Source organism: Bidens hawaiensis, unplaced genomic scaffold (assembly GCF_021521415.1).
Source record: "Bidens hawaiensis isolate Kalapana, Puna unplaced genomic scaffold, B.hawaiensis_p1.1 tig00004658_1, whole genome shotgun sequence".
Classification (NCBI taxonomy): Eukaryota; Viridiplantae; Streptophyta; class Magnoliopsida; order Asterales; family Asteraceae; genus Bidens; species Bidens hawaiensis.
Genome location: NW_027491284.1, coordinates 638,985 through 653,612, shown reverse-complemented (window position 1 = coordinate 653,612; position 14,628 = coordinate 638,985). Strand labels below are relative to the sequence as shown.

General features: G+C 40.3%; 1 protein-coding gene across 1 annotated transcript; it reads left to right on the top strand.

Moving 5' to 3' along the window:
- Positions 1-13,751: 13,751 nt before the first annotated feature.
- LOC143627354 (uncharacterized) lies at positions 13,752-14,087 on the top strand. Its single transcript, XM_077097200.1, has one exon. The coding sequence runs from the start codon at positions 13,752-13,754 to the stop codon at positions 14,085-14,087; it is 336 nt and encodes a 111-aa protein (XP_076953315.1).
- Positions 14,088-14,628: the final 541 nt, after the last annotated feature.

The window sequence follows — 14,628 nt, the reverse complement described above, 5'->3', positions numbered from 1 at the left end:
GGTGGATATTCGTAGGGGTGTGGTGACCACCGACATGAACTCCTTTCACTCGGTGGTTACCTTGGCAGGTACATTGTATGAGCAGAGGGAGAAGATACCCCTGAACGAGGCTATGAAGACTTGGAACACTAATTCGTATGGTAAGCGGCCTGGGGGAAACAACTTTAGTTCGTCAGGCAAAAGGGTGAAGACTGAAACTTCTGAGTTTAGGAGGGATGCGGCATTCGGTAATTGCAAGAAGTGCAGCAAACTTCACAAGGGGGAGTGTAAGAGTGGGTCCGGCACTTGTTTTCGTTGCGATAAGGTTGGGCACCCCCATTATGAGTAACTGACTCTGACTTATTTCCGCTGTAGGGGTTCCGTTCACTTGTCATCAAACTGTCCTACCAGTAAGGTGGAGGGGTCCGGTCAGGGGACTTCCTTGAGAGGGAAGATGGAAGAGAAGCCGAAGGCCATGGCAAGGGCCTTCAACATCTCCAAGAAGGAAGCGAAAGAGGATGCGGATGTCGTTTCAGGTACTTATTCCTTATTTAGTTTTCATTCCATCGTCATAACTTCTTGTTCCTTTGAAATCGTATGTGTTGACCGTGTAGGTAAACAGTAATATAATATCGTCCCAGGTACTTTTCTGCTTGTTGAGTTACAGGCGTTAGTTTTATTTGATTCGGGCTCCAGTAGGAGTTTTGTGTCTACCGCTTTCTGTTCCTCGTTGAATAAATCACCCGAGCGCGTAGTCGAAGTGTTTGAGGTTGATGTCACCGTAGGAAAATCCGTGTCCGTGTCTAGGGCTATTCAGGGTTGTTCCATAGAGTTGTCTGGTTATAGATTTCCAGTGCGATTGTATTTGATGCCGCTTGGTTGTTTCGATGTGGTGCTCGGGATGGATTGGCTCACGAATGTTGATGCTTAGATCATTTGTGGCCAGAAACTCGTTCATCTAAGGGCCCCGGATGGGACTCAAATTACAATCTACCGTGATCGGAAAGTTGAGACACCACATATTATATCCATGCTTAAGGCGGTAAAGTTGATGCAGCGGGGGTGCGGGGCGTATCTGGCGTATGCGATGAATGTGAATACCGCGGTGGCTACCGTCGGTGATGTTCATATTGTTCGGGATTTCCCGGATGTATTTCCTGATGATTTGTCAGATGTGCCGCCGGATCGCCACATATTATCTCTTTACGTTTTCCGCTGAATTATACTCTGTAATGCTATTTTAATGCAAAGAATTGTTTTTAAGTTTAATTATTTTTACGAGTGTTTTGGAATGAATACCATCTGTGGGGCTCCCGGGTTTCGGGGCCTTACATATAGTGCTGTTACAGGTATTCCTCACGGAAACATACCTGATTTTGAAGAAGTGGAAGTGGAAGATGTTACTGCTGAAGAATATCCTGAATTCTACACAGATAACAATACTGATTCAGGTATTCCATTCTTCACGACTGAACATTTCAATGCAGCAGAACGTCCGTTACAAGAGGAAAAGGTTAAGTTTAAAGCTGCTGAATCAAGTCATGTATCCACTAATGATAAAAAGTAGAAACGTGCTTTGGATGGTATGTTTGATCACAATGTTGAAAAGATGAACAAGATGATCAAGACTTTCAGATATCATGAAGTGAACATTGAGAAAGCTCGAGCGTCATCATACCAGATGAAGAAGTACAAGCCTGCTAAAGACGTAAAAGGAGACTTGGTGGCATGGCAATATGATTCTAAGCTTAAGGTATATATCGTGAAGTGGGAGCATGGTATTTATTATTTTAAACGCCCACACGATATCTTATCTATGCTCAGATGGGACGTGAGAATCCTAGCTAATCGAACGTTGGTAAATCATGGGGACGATTAGTGGGCTAGTTGGTTTTATAAGCAATTATCACATGAAACTCGATTTGGTTTCAAGTTCTTCAAGCCTCAGGTGCCAACTCATAAGTACATTGATGAGATTGATACTCGCACTTGCTGGAGAAAGTTAATTTTACAACTGAAGCCGCCGAAGACTATGAAGAGAGTTCCTATGAAGATATTTCCTCAGAGTCTATTCACCTTATTCAATTATTTGTATTACGACAACATTACAGGTGAAGCGATGGTTGTTTATGGTCACGGTTCAAGCACGAAGACAATACGTGTCATTGATCCGATGTGGCTAGTCAACCTGTCTGAGTCTGACAACGATGCATTATTTACAAGTTAGATCAGATTTGCTAATGTAAGAGATTATGAGCTTGCTATGCAGTTTCAGAAGGTTGTTAGAGTCTGTTATGCATACAAGATTCATAGATGTGTTGACTGGAAGACAAGATGTTCCAGCGTTAAAGTAGATAGAGAGCTCGAGACGAGGGGGAGTTTGTTGATACATGTTTTGGTCTTTATCAGGATCATTAATGTAATAGTTTAAAGTATAGGGGTTATAATGTAAGTATGGTAAAAGGTCATTCGCTCTAATGTAAGTTACATTCGTTACCCCGTAACGAATGTAACACATTCGTATTAAATGTAAGTTCATTTGTTAACCTTGATTAACGAATGAGATAACTAATGAGGGCTATTCGTTATGATTAAGTGTATTAACGAATGAAGTGTTCATACATATAGGTTAATGTAAGAATGACACATTCGTTGAGGATTAACTTAACAAATGTGGTCATCCCCTATATATACCCCTGTAACTTATCATCAATGTAAGTCTTTCCTAATTATTGTTACATCCTCTCGTTACTCTGTTCATTCATTCACTCAATACACACATCTCACATACTACCGTATCACAAGTCTAATTGTATTACCTAATCAACATGTATCGTTTTAATCACAAGGTCTAGATCCGTTCAAAGCTCTAGCAATGGGAGCCGCTTCGCAATGCATTCATCAAGAAGTACTTTCCACCTACTAAGGCCTCTCGCCTCTGTGATCAAATCTACTCCTTTCACATGGAGCCGGATGAGGCATATTACCAAGCTTGGGAGCGTTTTTTAAATCTGCTATCCGGTTATTCACAACATGGTCTCACCCCTTGGGCACTTATTGAGAAGTTTTACAATGGGCTTACTTATGAAGCTCAAGCGTGGTTTGACACAGCTACTGGGGGAAATCTGATGGATAAGAAGAATGTGACCGAATGCAACGAGATGTTTGAATGTTTCGCGTAATCTGAGTACGCGAATAAGCCACGAGGCGGGAATTCCAATCCCTTCACCAATACCTCCTCATCTGCACGAGGTGTACACCAGGTTAATCTAGATACTGGTATGGCTACTGCTTTGGAGAATCTTACCTGACAGATAAAAGAGTTAAAGGCTAAGGTGGATAAGTGTGAGATGTGTAGGGTTGGTCATGGTATGCTAGAGTGTATATTGATGAACAATCAAGATGTTGATTCTGTGGATGGTCAGAACAGGTTCCCTAATGCTTACAAAAACAACAATCAGAACTGGACCAACTACAAGAATCAGAATCAGAATCAAGGGCAAAGTAACTCGAATTGGCCTCCGGGCGGTGGGCCACCTGGTTTCCAAGCTGCCTATAACCGAAATCAGGGACAGTATAACAATGATGGTTCTAATGGTCAAAGTTCGAATAATGGGCCTGATCTGACTAAGAACTTAGATGAGAAGACGCAGCAAATCGTTGCTAGAGATTAAGTTACTCAAAAACTCTTTCCGATCATGACCTACTTTTTAAGAATCCAAAATCGGCTCTACTTGACATGCAAAGGTCCATTGATGATATTGTTCGAAGATTGGATGAGAGGGCCCCGGGACAGTTTTCAGGTTCTACTCAACAGAATAGGGCCGCTCAAATAAAGGTGATTGCTACTCGTAGCGGGAGGGTTTTGGGTCCCGAGGTACGAAGGAATGAGTTGAAGTGGAAGATGAGGAGGTGATGGATGAAGAGATCGAGATAGAAGTACCGGCTAAAGTGCAGAACACCTCACCAGTTACACCACTAGTAGTGAAGAAGCCGGTTGAAATCATGCCATCACCTATGATTGATCATTCTCGTGTCCCATATCCCGCTCACTTAAAACATCAGAAATACACACGAGAGTATGGGCACTTTCTTGACATGTTCCGAAAGTTGAAGATTAACCTCCCGTTCATTGAAGCCCTCCAATACATGCCAGAGTACCCAAAGTTTTAGAAAGACCTGTTAAAGAGGAATGATAGGTTGGGTGAGGTGTCATCGGTTCCCCTTATGGAGATTGTTTGGCAGTAGTATTGAATCGCGTGCCTGAGAAGTTGTCGGATCCGGGTGTGTTTACGATTCCGTGTTTGTTTGGTAGTAATGCGATGAGCCATGCATTGGCGGATTTGGGTGCGAGTATAAATTTGATGCCGTATTCTTTGTACGAGAAGTTGGAGTTAGGCGAGCTTACACCGACTCGACTGTCTTTATCGTTTGCCGATCGTTCTGTTAAATATCCGTGACGTATTATCGAGAATTTGCTACTGAAGGTTTACAAGTTTGTGTTCCCGGTTGATTTTGTGGTGCTTGACATGGAGGCCGACGAGAAGGTTCCATTATTCTTGGTCGTCCGTTTCTACGTACTGCAAAGGCACTTATCGATGTGTATGATGGGAAGATCACGCTGCGAGTTGGTGATGAGAATGTTACTTATGCTTTCGCGAGTTCAATGAAGCATCCGAGTGATCAAGATGATTTCAGTGGCCCATGTCACTCGGTTTATTTTGTTAACTCGTATATAGCAGGTATTGATAGCTGTTTCGATTATATTTGTGTTGTGGATCTCATGGGAAGTAATGGGTTGGTTGATTGTGATGATTTGGGTGAGGATGAGTTGTGTGAGAACAATTCGGTTTGTGATGAGTTGGTTGAGATTTCCGGTTTTCCCAAGATGATAGAGATGAATGAGATTAGTTGTGAGAGTGAGGTGGGTTCTATGGAGAAACCCGCTTCGTTATAATTGAAATTACTCCCGTCACACTTGGAGTATGCGTATCTTGATGAGGGCTCGAACTTGCCCGTTATTATGTCATCCGAGCTAACGGAAGAACAAAAGGCGAAGCTGATTGAAGTGTGAAGTTACATAAGGGTCGATTTCATGGAGACTTTCCGATATTCAAGGTATTAGCCCCGCTTATTGCACGCACCGGATTTTAATGGAGTTGAGTACAAACCGGCGGTGCAACCACAGAAGACGTCTTAATCCAAATATGTAAGAGGTTGTAAAGAAGGAGGTATTGAAATTGATGGACGCCGGGATGATATACCCAATTTCCGATTTTCCATGGGTGAGCCCGACTAAAGTTGTTCCGAACAAGGGAGGTATGACCTTTCTGATGAATTAGAAGAATGAGCTTATCCCTTCACATACGATTATCGGTTGGAGAGTATGTATTGATTATCGGCGATTGAATGATGCCAACCGAAAGAAACATTTTCCGTTGCCGTTTATTGATCAGATGTTGGAGCGTTTGGCAGGTCAGCAGTTTTATTGTTTTCTTAATGGTTTTTTGGGTTACTTTCAAATTCTTATTGCACCGGAAGACCAAGAGAAGACGACTTTTACATGTCCTTATGGCACGTTTGCATACCGTCGCTTGCCGTTTGGACTATGTAACACTTTAGCCACCTTTCAGCGTTGTATGGTGGCCATCTTTCAGGATATGATAGACACGTCCATGGAGGTGTTTATGGACGATTTTTCGGTTTACGATAATTCTTTCGATTAGTGTTTGGCTAATCTGGAGAACATGTTGAAGAGGTGTATTGAAACAAAGTTGATATTAAATTAGGAAAAATGCCATTTTATGGTGACGGAGGGGATTGTGTTGGGTCATAAGATCTCTAGAGACGGTATTGAGATGGATCGGGCGAAGATTGATACTCTAAGTAGACTTCCTCCTCCGACGAATGTGAAGGCGATTAGGAGTTTCTTGGGCCATGCGGGATTTTATCGGCGATTTATCAAAGATTTTTTTATAATTACCCACCCGATGACTCGACTACTTGAGAAAGATGTGCCGTTTGTTTTGGATGATGAATGTGTGAAGGCGTTCATGTTTTTAAAAGAAAAGCTCGTAAGTGCTTCCATTCTTTATTCTCCCAATTGAAGCTTGTCGTTTGAACTCATGTGTGATGCTAGTGATTATGCGGTTTGTAAGACCCCGAATCCCGGGAATCCTACAGTTGGTAATAACGTCCCCAAAATCACAAAAATTTAAAATAAAACCCGATTCGTTTTATTTAAAACAAGTTCGGAGTAAATAACAGCGGAAAAAGTGTAAGTATTTAAAAATCCCAAATACGGGTACAAGTGTCCAAAAATCACATATAAATAAAATATCTGTTTTATTTAAAATCCTCGACCAGAAATGCCTTCAACCTCCCGAATAGCATCTAGCACGTCTAAGCGGTAGCATCCACTTCTTAACCTGAAAGTCAATCTAACATACCCACAAAGTCAGCTTGAGCTGAGTGAGTTCAAGTTTTCATAAACAACATTCATTAAAAATTTAAATTCCATGAGTATGGAATGTAGGGGAAAATCACAAATAGCTTTCCCTAACCAAATCATAAGTAAATAAAACATTAAACATCTTTTCACACAGCACGGGCCTCCTCACCCCGGCTCTTCCCCGAGTAATATATTTGACCCAGCCGTGGTTTAACAAAACCATTAAAGTCATGCAACACGAGTCTCCTCACCCCGGGTCTTCCCCGAGTAATATATTTGACCCAGCCGCGGTTTAACAAAACCATTAAAATCATGCAACACGAGCCTCCTCACCCTGGGTCATCCCCAAGTAATATATTTAACCCAGCCGCGTCATAAACATGCCAAACGGGACTCCTCACCCCGGGTCCTCCCCGAGTAATATATTTGAGCCGGTCACAGTTTACCATCACATTCACACATACAAACATCTAATTCAAACCTCCAACCAACAATATCACCACATACAATCCATAAGTAATGGATAATCTAGGCATTCAATACTAAGCCTAATAGCAACCTCGAGACTTAGAGCCCAAGTAAAATGTATAACCTTATGGGATATACGACCTTAAACGAGTCTAAAATATCCTAAGGCATAAAATATAATTTACACATGTCTTCATAAAGGCACAACCACAAACAAGATCATATAATACCAAACCAATTGTTTAAACGAATAAAAATCGGTTAAAATCATAACAAGGTGTGTATGCTAGCCCAAAACGTAAAAAGATTAAAAAGGGCATCATGAACTCACCTGAAACGAGCCAATCAAATATCAATAGGTATGAGAACTTCAAAGCCAATCCACAGTTTACAAGCCTGTCGGATTGCACACAAAGATTACTAACTAAAAGTATCGACTCGTTTATCCTACGAGACATTCTAACATGATTTGATTGACCTAAAACCTTGACATTACCAAATTCAATTACATCAGCCCCCCCGAGGCCATATATTTACCAAAACCACCCTTAGTTAATCCCGGCGACAAAGGGTCCCAATTTACCCCCGAAAGTTGTTGACTTTATCGAATACGCGCGTTAACGGGTTGATTATGCACTTAGATACCGACTCAGCCCCGTGTGGACCAAATTTTGTAAAATCACAGCTGAAAAGTCCACATGACGCTTCACGAGTTGGATGGATAGGTAATTCGCAAGCACGATGCACAAATTACCAATAAACGCGAATTTGCGCCGTACCGACCCGTTTGAGTAACCGACAACCAATTCAACCCCAATAACATAAAAATATATCTTTTCAGATCCAACATATCATACCGAGGCTACAACATCCGAATTGGTTGTTAATTCCCTCAAATAACGCGCTAGACGTAACAATTGACAAACTAGACAACCCGAACCTAGTTTTCACTTCATCAACAGTTGACCAAACTAACGAATGCCAAAACTCATGATACTTAAGTATATTACACTAGACATACCTAAGACGATGAGGGAGCACGAACTTCAATTATAACAGCCCCGAAAGATACGAGAAAGGGAAGCCACCGGTTAAGCCTAAAACGAACTTATCGATCAATAACGAATATAACATGCAGATTTTAGCATGCAAAGATGTATTATATTACATAGGAAAACCATGGAATTAAATTATTTAATTTTTACCAGAGTTGCATAAATGTCTTAAGTTTATAAAAAAAATTTTATATTTTTCTAGTGGACAAAAAAATCATAAAAATTCCTCCAACACAGAAAGGTATGTACAGCTATTTCAGTGCGCAACAAAATGGTTTTATTTTTATAAAATTCATTACACAGCCAAATTAAACGATTCCAATTGGATTTGGTTCCTAACTCAAAATATTAACTTCCAGAAGTGGAACCAACCAAGGGTTATGATGTCGGGAAGACAGACCAGAATCCGTCATCCCGCATCAGCATTGACACTAGATCATATAAAATCATAAAAAATATTCAAATCTCGTCTAAAAATTACGTATTATACCTTTCTGGAAACTAGACTCAAAGTAGAACATCATGGAAAGGAGAATAGATCAAAATCAATGGATTATCATCAAGTTACAGGCCCTAAAATAAACAAGTACGAATCTTTCAGAAATTGTTATAATCAAAACTCAACCCTAACAACCAATAAGCGCGTAAATAAGATCAATTAAGGTAAAAAAGAGTTGTAGACACTTAATACCGACATGGAAGTGAACTTTGGATGGCCGGATATGGGCTGGTCTTGCACGAAAATCGAGAAGAGAGGGGGCGCCGATCGGCCTAGATGGTTATGGTTAGGGTTTAGTTTTTTTGTTTTTATATAAAATATAATAACAAAATAACATTCTAGCCCTCCACTTTACTAATCGTTGAACTTGTAAGAAAAGTTAAGTAAAATACGTTTACGAGGGTGGCAAGGAGCTCTCGGAAGAATGTCTGGTCAAGCCCGAAAGATGCACACAACACTACAAGGTTAAACCTTGTGTCGGAAATTTACGGACGTTACAAGTCTACCCCCTTAAGAATGGGATTCGTCCCCGAATCCCGCTATACAGGAACAAGTGCAGGTGGAGATGAAACCTAATCATCTAATTACACAAGAGGATGAGAAATGAGCGGGAGAATTTAAGGAACGTGAGGAACTTTAAAGCTAAGACAAGTGCATTAGCCAAATCCTATCCCTACAAAGACAGAACCCTAACACAATCACGCACAAGTAGTATTTAGAACATGGAAGGTAAGGGTAAATTGCTAATAACGTTGATCAATTGTTATTAATTGTTTACTTTACCCGCCCATCCGAAGCACCCCCTGCCCCTAACCATATTAGCGTCCCATCTAACATTCAAGCAAATATACACATAATAGAACTCTAATACATATAAAAACGAATAAACAAATATAAAAATTTACCTCTTGACGTGCAGCTACTCGCGGTTGGCATTTCTAGTCATTTCTTCTTTTTTTCCCTCGAACCATGGCTCTGATACCAACTTGTAAGCCACCGAATTGCGGGAATCCTATTGTTGGTAATCACGTCCACAAATTCACAAAATTTATAACCAAACGATTCATTTTATTTAAAACAAGTTCAGAGTAAATAACATCGGAAAAAGTGTAAGTGTTTAAAAATCCCAAATACAGGTACAAGTGTCCAAAAATCAAATTTAAATAAAATATATGTTTTATTTGAAATCCTCGACCATAAATGACTTCAACCTCCCGAGTAGCATCCAGCATGTCCAAGCGGTAGCATCCACATCTAAACCTGAAAGTCAATCTAACATACACATAAAGTCAGCTTGAGCTGAGTGAGTTCAAGTTTTCATTAACGACACTCATTAAAAATTTAAATTCCATGTGTATGGAATGTAGGGGAAAATCATGAGTCAATAAAATCGCAAATAGCTTTTCTTAACCAAATCATAAGTAAATAAAACATTAAACGTCTTTTCACGCAGCACGGGCCTCCTCGCCTCCTCACCCCGGGTCTTCCCCGGGTAATATATTTGACCCAGCCGCGGTTTAACAAAACCGTTAAAATCATACAACACGAGCCCCCTCACCCCGGGTCTTCCCCGAGTAATATATTTGACCCAGCCGCGGTTTAACAAAACCGTTAAAATCATACAACACGAGCCTCCTCACCCCGTGTCATCCCCAAGTAATATATTTGACTCGGTCACAGTTTAAGAAAACAAAATCACGCAACACGAGCCTCCTCACCCCGGGTCATCCCCGAGTAATATATTTGACTCGGTCGCGGTTTAACATACCTAATCATGTGATACGGGACTTCTCACCCCAGGACTTCCCCGAGTAATATATTTGACCCGACCACGGTTTATAGAACGGCGAGGCTCCTCACGCCGGGTCTTCCCCAAGTAATATATTTGACCCAGCCGCTTCATAAACATGCAATATGGGCCTCCTCACCCCGAGTCCTCCCCGAGTAATATATTTGACCCGGTGACAGTTTACCATCACATACGCATTCACATACACATTCACATACACATATACAAACATCTAATTCAAACCACCAACCAACAATATCACCACATACAATCCATAAATAATGGATAATCTAGGCATTCAATACTAAGCCTAATAGCAACCTCGAGGCTTAGAGCCCAAGTAAAATGTATAACCTTAAGGGATATATGACCTTAAACGAGTCTAAAATATCCTAAGGCATAAAATATAATTTACACATATCTTCATAAAGGCACAACCACAAACAAGATCATACAATACCAACCCAATAGTTTAAATGAATTAAAATCGGTTAAAATCATAATAAGGTGTGTATGCTAGCCCAAAACGTAAAAAGATTAAAAAGGGCATCATGAACTAACCTGAAACGAGCCACACAAACACCAAAGAGTTTGAGAACTTCAAAGCCAGTCTACAGTTTACAAGCTTGTCGGATTGCACACAAAGATTACTAACTAAACGTACCGACTAATTTATCCTACGAGACGTTCTAGCATGATTTGATTGACCTAATGCCTTGACATTACCAAATTCAATTACATCAGCCCCCCGAGGCCATGTATTTACCAAAACCACCCTTAGTTAATCTCGGCGACAAAGGGTTCCCAATTTACCCCCGAAAGTTGTTGACTTTATCGAATACGCGCGTTAACGGGTTGATTATGAACTTAGATACCGACTCAGCCCCGTGTGGACCAAATTTAGTAAAATCGCAGCCAACAAGTCCACACGACGCTACATGAGTTGGTTGGATTGGTAATTCGCAAGCACGATGCACAAATTACCAATAAACGCGAATTTGTGCCGTACCGACCCGTTTGAGTAACCGACAACCAATTCAGCCCCAATAACATAAAAATATAGTTTTTCGCAGCCAACAAATCATACCAAGGCTACAACATCCGAATTGGTTGTTAATTCCCTCAAACAACGTGCTAGACGCAACAATTGACAAACTAGACAACCGACACATAGTTTTCACTTCATCAACAGTTGACCAATCTAACGAATGCCAAAACTCATGATACTAATGTATATTACACTAGACATACCTAAGAAGATGACGAAGCACGAACTTCAATTATATGAGCCCCGAAAGATGCGAGAAAGGGCAGCCACCTGTTAAGCCTAAAACGAACTTATTGATCAATAACAAAAATAACATGCAGATTTTAGCATGAAAAGATGTATATATTACATAGGAAAACCATGGAATTAAATTATTAAATTTTACCAGAGTTGCATAAATATCTTTTGTTTATAAAAATATTTTTATTATATTTTTCTAGTCGACACAAAAATCATAAAAATTCCTCCAACACAGAAAGGTATGTACAGATATTTCAGTGCGCAACATAATGGTTTTTTTTTTATAAAATTCATTACCTAACCAAATTAAACGATTCCAATTGGGTTTGGTTCCTAACTCAAAATATTAACTTCCAGAAGTGGAACCAACCAATTTAGACTTGTCAAAAAAGGGTTATGATGTCGGGAAGACAGACCAGAATCCGTCATCCCGCATCAATTTTGACACTCGATCTACATTTCTGGAAACTAGACTCAAAGTAGAACATAATGGAAAGGAGAATCGATCATAAACAATGGGTTATCAACAAGTTACCGGCCCTACAATAAACAAGTACGAATCTGTCAGAAATTGTTATAATCAAAACTCAACCTTAACGAACAATAAGCGCGTAAATAAGATCAATTAAGGTGAAAAAGAGTTGTAGACACTTAATACCGACCTGGAATTGAACTTTGGATTGCCGGAGATGGGCTGGTCTTGCACGAAAATCAAGAAGAGAGGGGGAGGGGGGGCGCCAATCGGCCTAGATGGTTAGGGTTAGGGTTTAGTTTTTTTGTTTTTATATAAAATATAATAACAGAATAACATTCGGGCCCCTCCACTTACTTATCGTTGAACTTGTAAGAATATTTAAGTAAAATACGTTTACTAGGGTGGCAAGGAGCTATCGAAAGAATGCCGAGTCAAGCCCGAAAGGTGCACACAACACTACAAGGTTAAACCTTTTGTCGGAAATTTACGGACGTTACACGGTTGGAGCGGTTTTAGGGAAAAGGTGAGATAAACAATTTAACCCCATCTATTATGCTAGCACGACGTTGAATGATGCCCAAGAGAACTACACCACCACCGAGAAGGAGCTTTTAACCATTGTTTTCGCATTTGACAAGTTCCGCTCGCATCTCGTACTTTCGAAGACCACCGTTTTTACCAATCATCCAACCTTATGTTTTCTCTTTCAGAAGAAAGACGTGAAGCCTCGTCTTATATGGTGGAATATTCTACTTTCCAAGTTTGACATCGAGATTAAAGATAAGAGGGGTGCGGAAAACGTAGCGGCCGATCATTTATCCCGTTTAGAGGATCCGAGGAGAGGAGAGTTGCGTTAAGAGGAAATTGGAATCCTCACGATTCGATCGACTTTGTTGCGGCTGAGAAGCAAGTTATGCCATGGTTCACTGATTTTACTAATTATTTGGCCAAAGGTTTTGTGTTAGAGGGTATGACTATGCAACAAAAGAGGAAGTTCTTTCGTGATGTGAATAGGTATGTGTGGGATGACCCGTTTTTGTTTAAGATTGGCGATGATTGGATTTTGAGGAGATATGTGACGAAAGAGGATGGTAGGGATATTCTCAAGCATGTTCATGAAGGGTTGACTGGAGGTCATCATGGTGCGCATACTACCCCAAAGAAGGTGTTTGATAGTGGGTTCTATTGGCCGACAGTTGTTAAAGATGCTGAAGACTTTTTGAAGCTTGGTGATGTGTGCTAAAGGACAGGTAATATTTCGTCCAAGAATGAGATGCCTCAATACCCAATACAAATTCTTGAAATCTTTGATATTTGGGGCATCGACTTCATGGGGCCGTTTCCCACGTCGAATGGTAATAAGTATATTTTGGTGGCGATTGATTATGTGTAGAAGTGGGTGGAAGCCAAAGCGTTGGCCACGAATATTTCACGAGTAGTTGTGAAGTTTCTTAAATAGTTGTTTACTCGTTTCGGTACTTCGAGAGCTATTATTAGTGATCGGGGAACTCATTTTTGCAATATGATCATGGAGAAAGTGTTAGCTCGTTATGGGGTTACTCATTGTACCTCTACTACTTATCACCCTCAAACGAATGGTCAAGTTGAGAATGAAAATCGAGGGGGAAGTGGATTTTGTAAAACACGGTTGGGGCAAGTCGAAAGGATTGGACGGAGAAGTTAGACTCCATTGGGTACTACACCATTTATGCTTGTTTATGGTAAGTTTTGTCATCTTCCGGTTATTATGGAACATCGTGCGTATTGGGCATTGAAGACGGTGAATGTCGATCTCACCGAGGCCGTGATGAAAAGGTACTTTCAGATTCATGAGTTGGAAGAGCTTCGAGATGCGGCGTATTCTCGATCGTTGAACATCAAAGAAAAGATGAAAGCTTTACACGATCGGCGTTTGAAATGCGGAAAAGAGTTCAAGAAAGGCGATATGGTATTAACATTTAATTCTCGTTTGAAGTTGTTTGCAGGAAAGTTGAGATCGAAGTGGGCGGGACCGTATTTGGTGAAAGAAGTTTTCCCGTATGGAGTGGTAGAGTTGGAGAATCCGAATAATGGAACATCGTGAAAGGTGAACGGTTATCGTTTAAAGCACTATCTTGGAGGACCGGGGAATCAATGGAGATGGAGGAAACTCCTCTCGATCCATTGCACTGATTATCACACGTGGTTCTTGAGTGAATACTCAATTGTAGAGTTTGTATATTCTTTCTTATTTTTATTTTTATTTTATTTTTATTTTGATTTGAGTCACTAACGTAGTTTTTGTAGTTTTTTCATTATTTTTAAGTTTTTATATGTTTTGAAGGAAGACGGTGTGAAGATCCCCTTCAAGTATAATGCAACATTCAAGTGTGGGGATAGAGCAGCTGGAGCCGTATACTTTTCTGATTATTTATTTGCTGCTTTTATTCAAGTTTATTAGTTTGGTTGGTTGGTCTGGTTACATACTTTGAATGATTAATATCTATCAAGTTGATAAGATGAATGTTTAGATATTGTGTGTATTGTTGTTGTTTCCGTTCGTATATGAGAGAAGGAGATAATGGTTGCTGAGGACGTTAGGAGTTGAAGGGCATTTATGGAGGAAGACTTTAGCATTATATTTC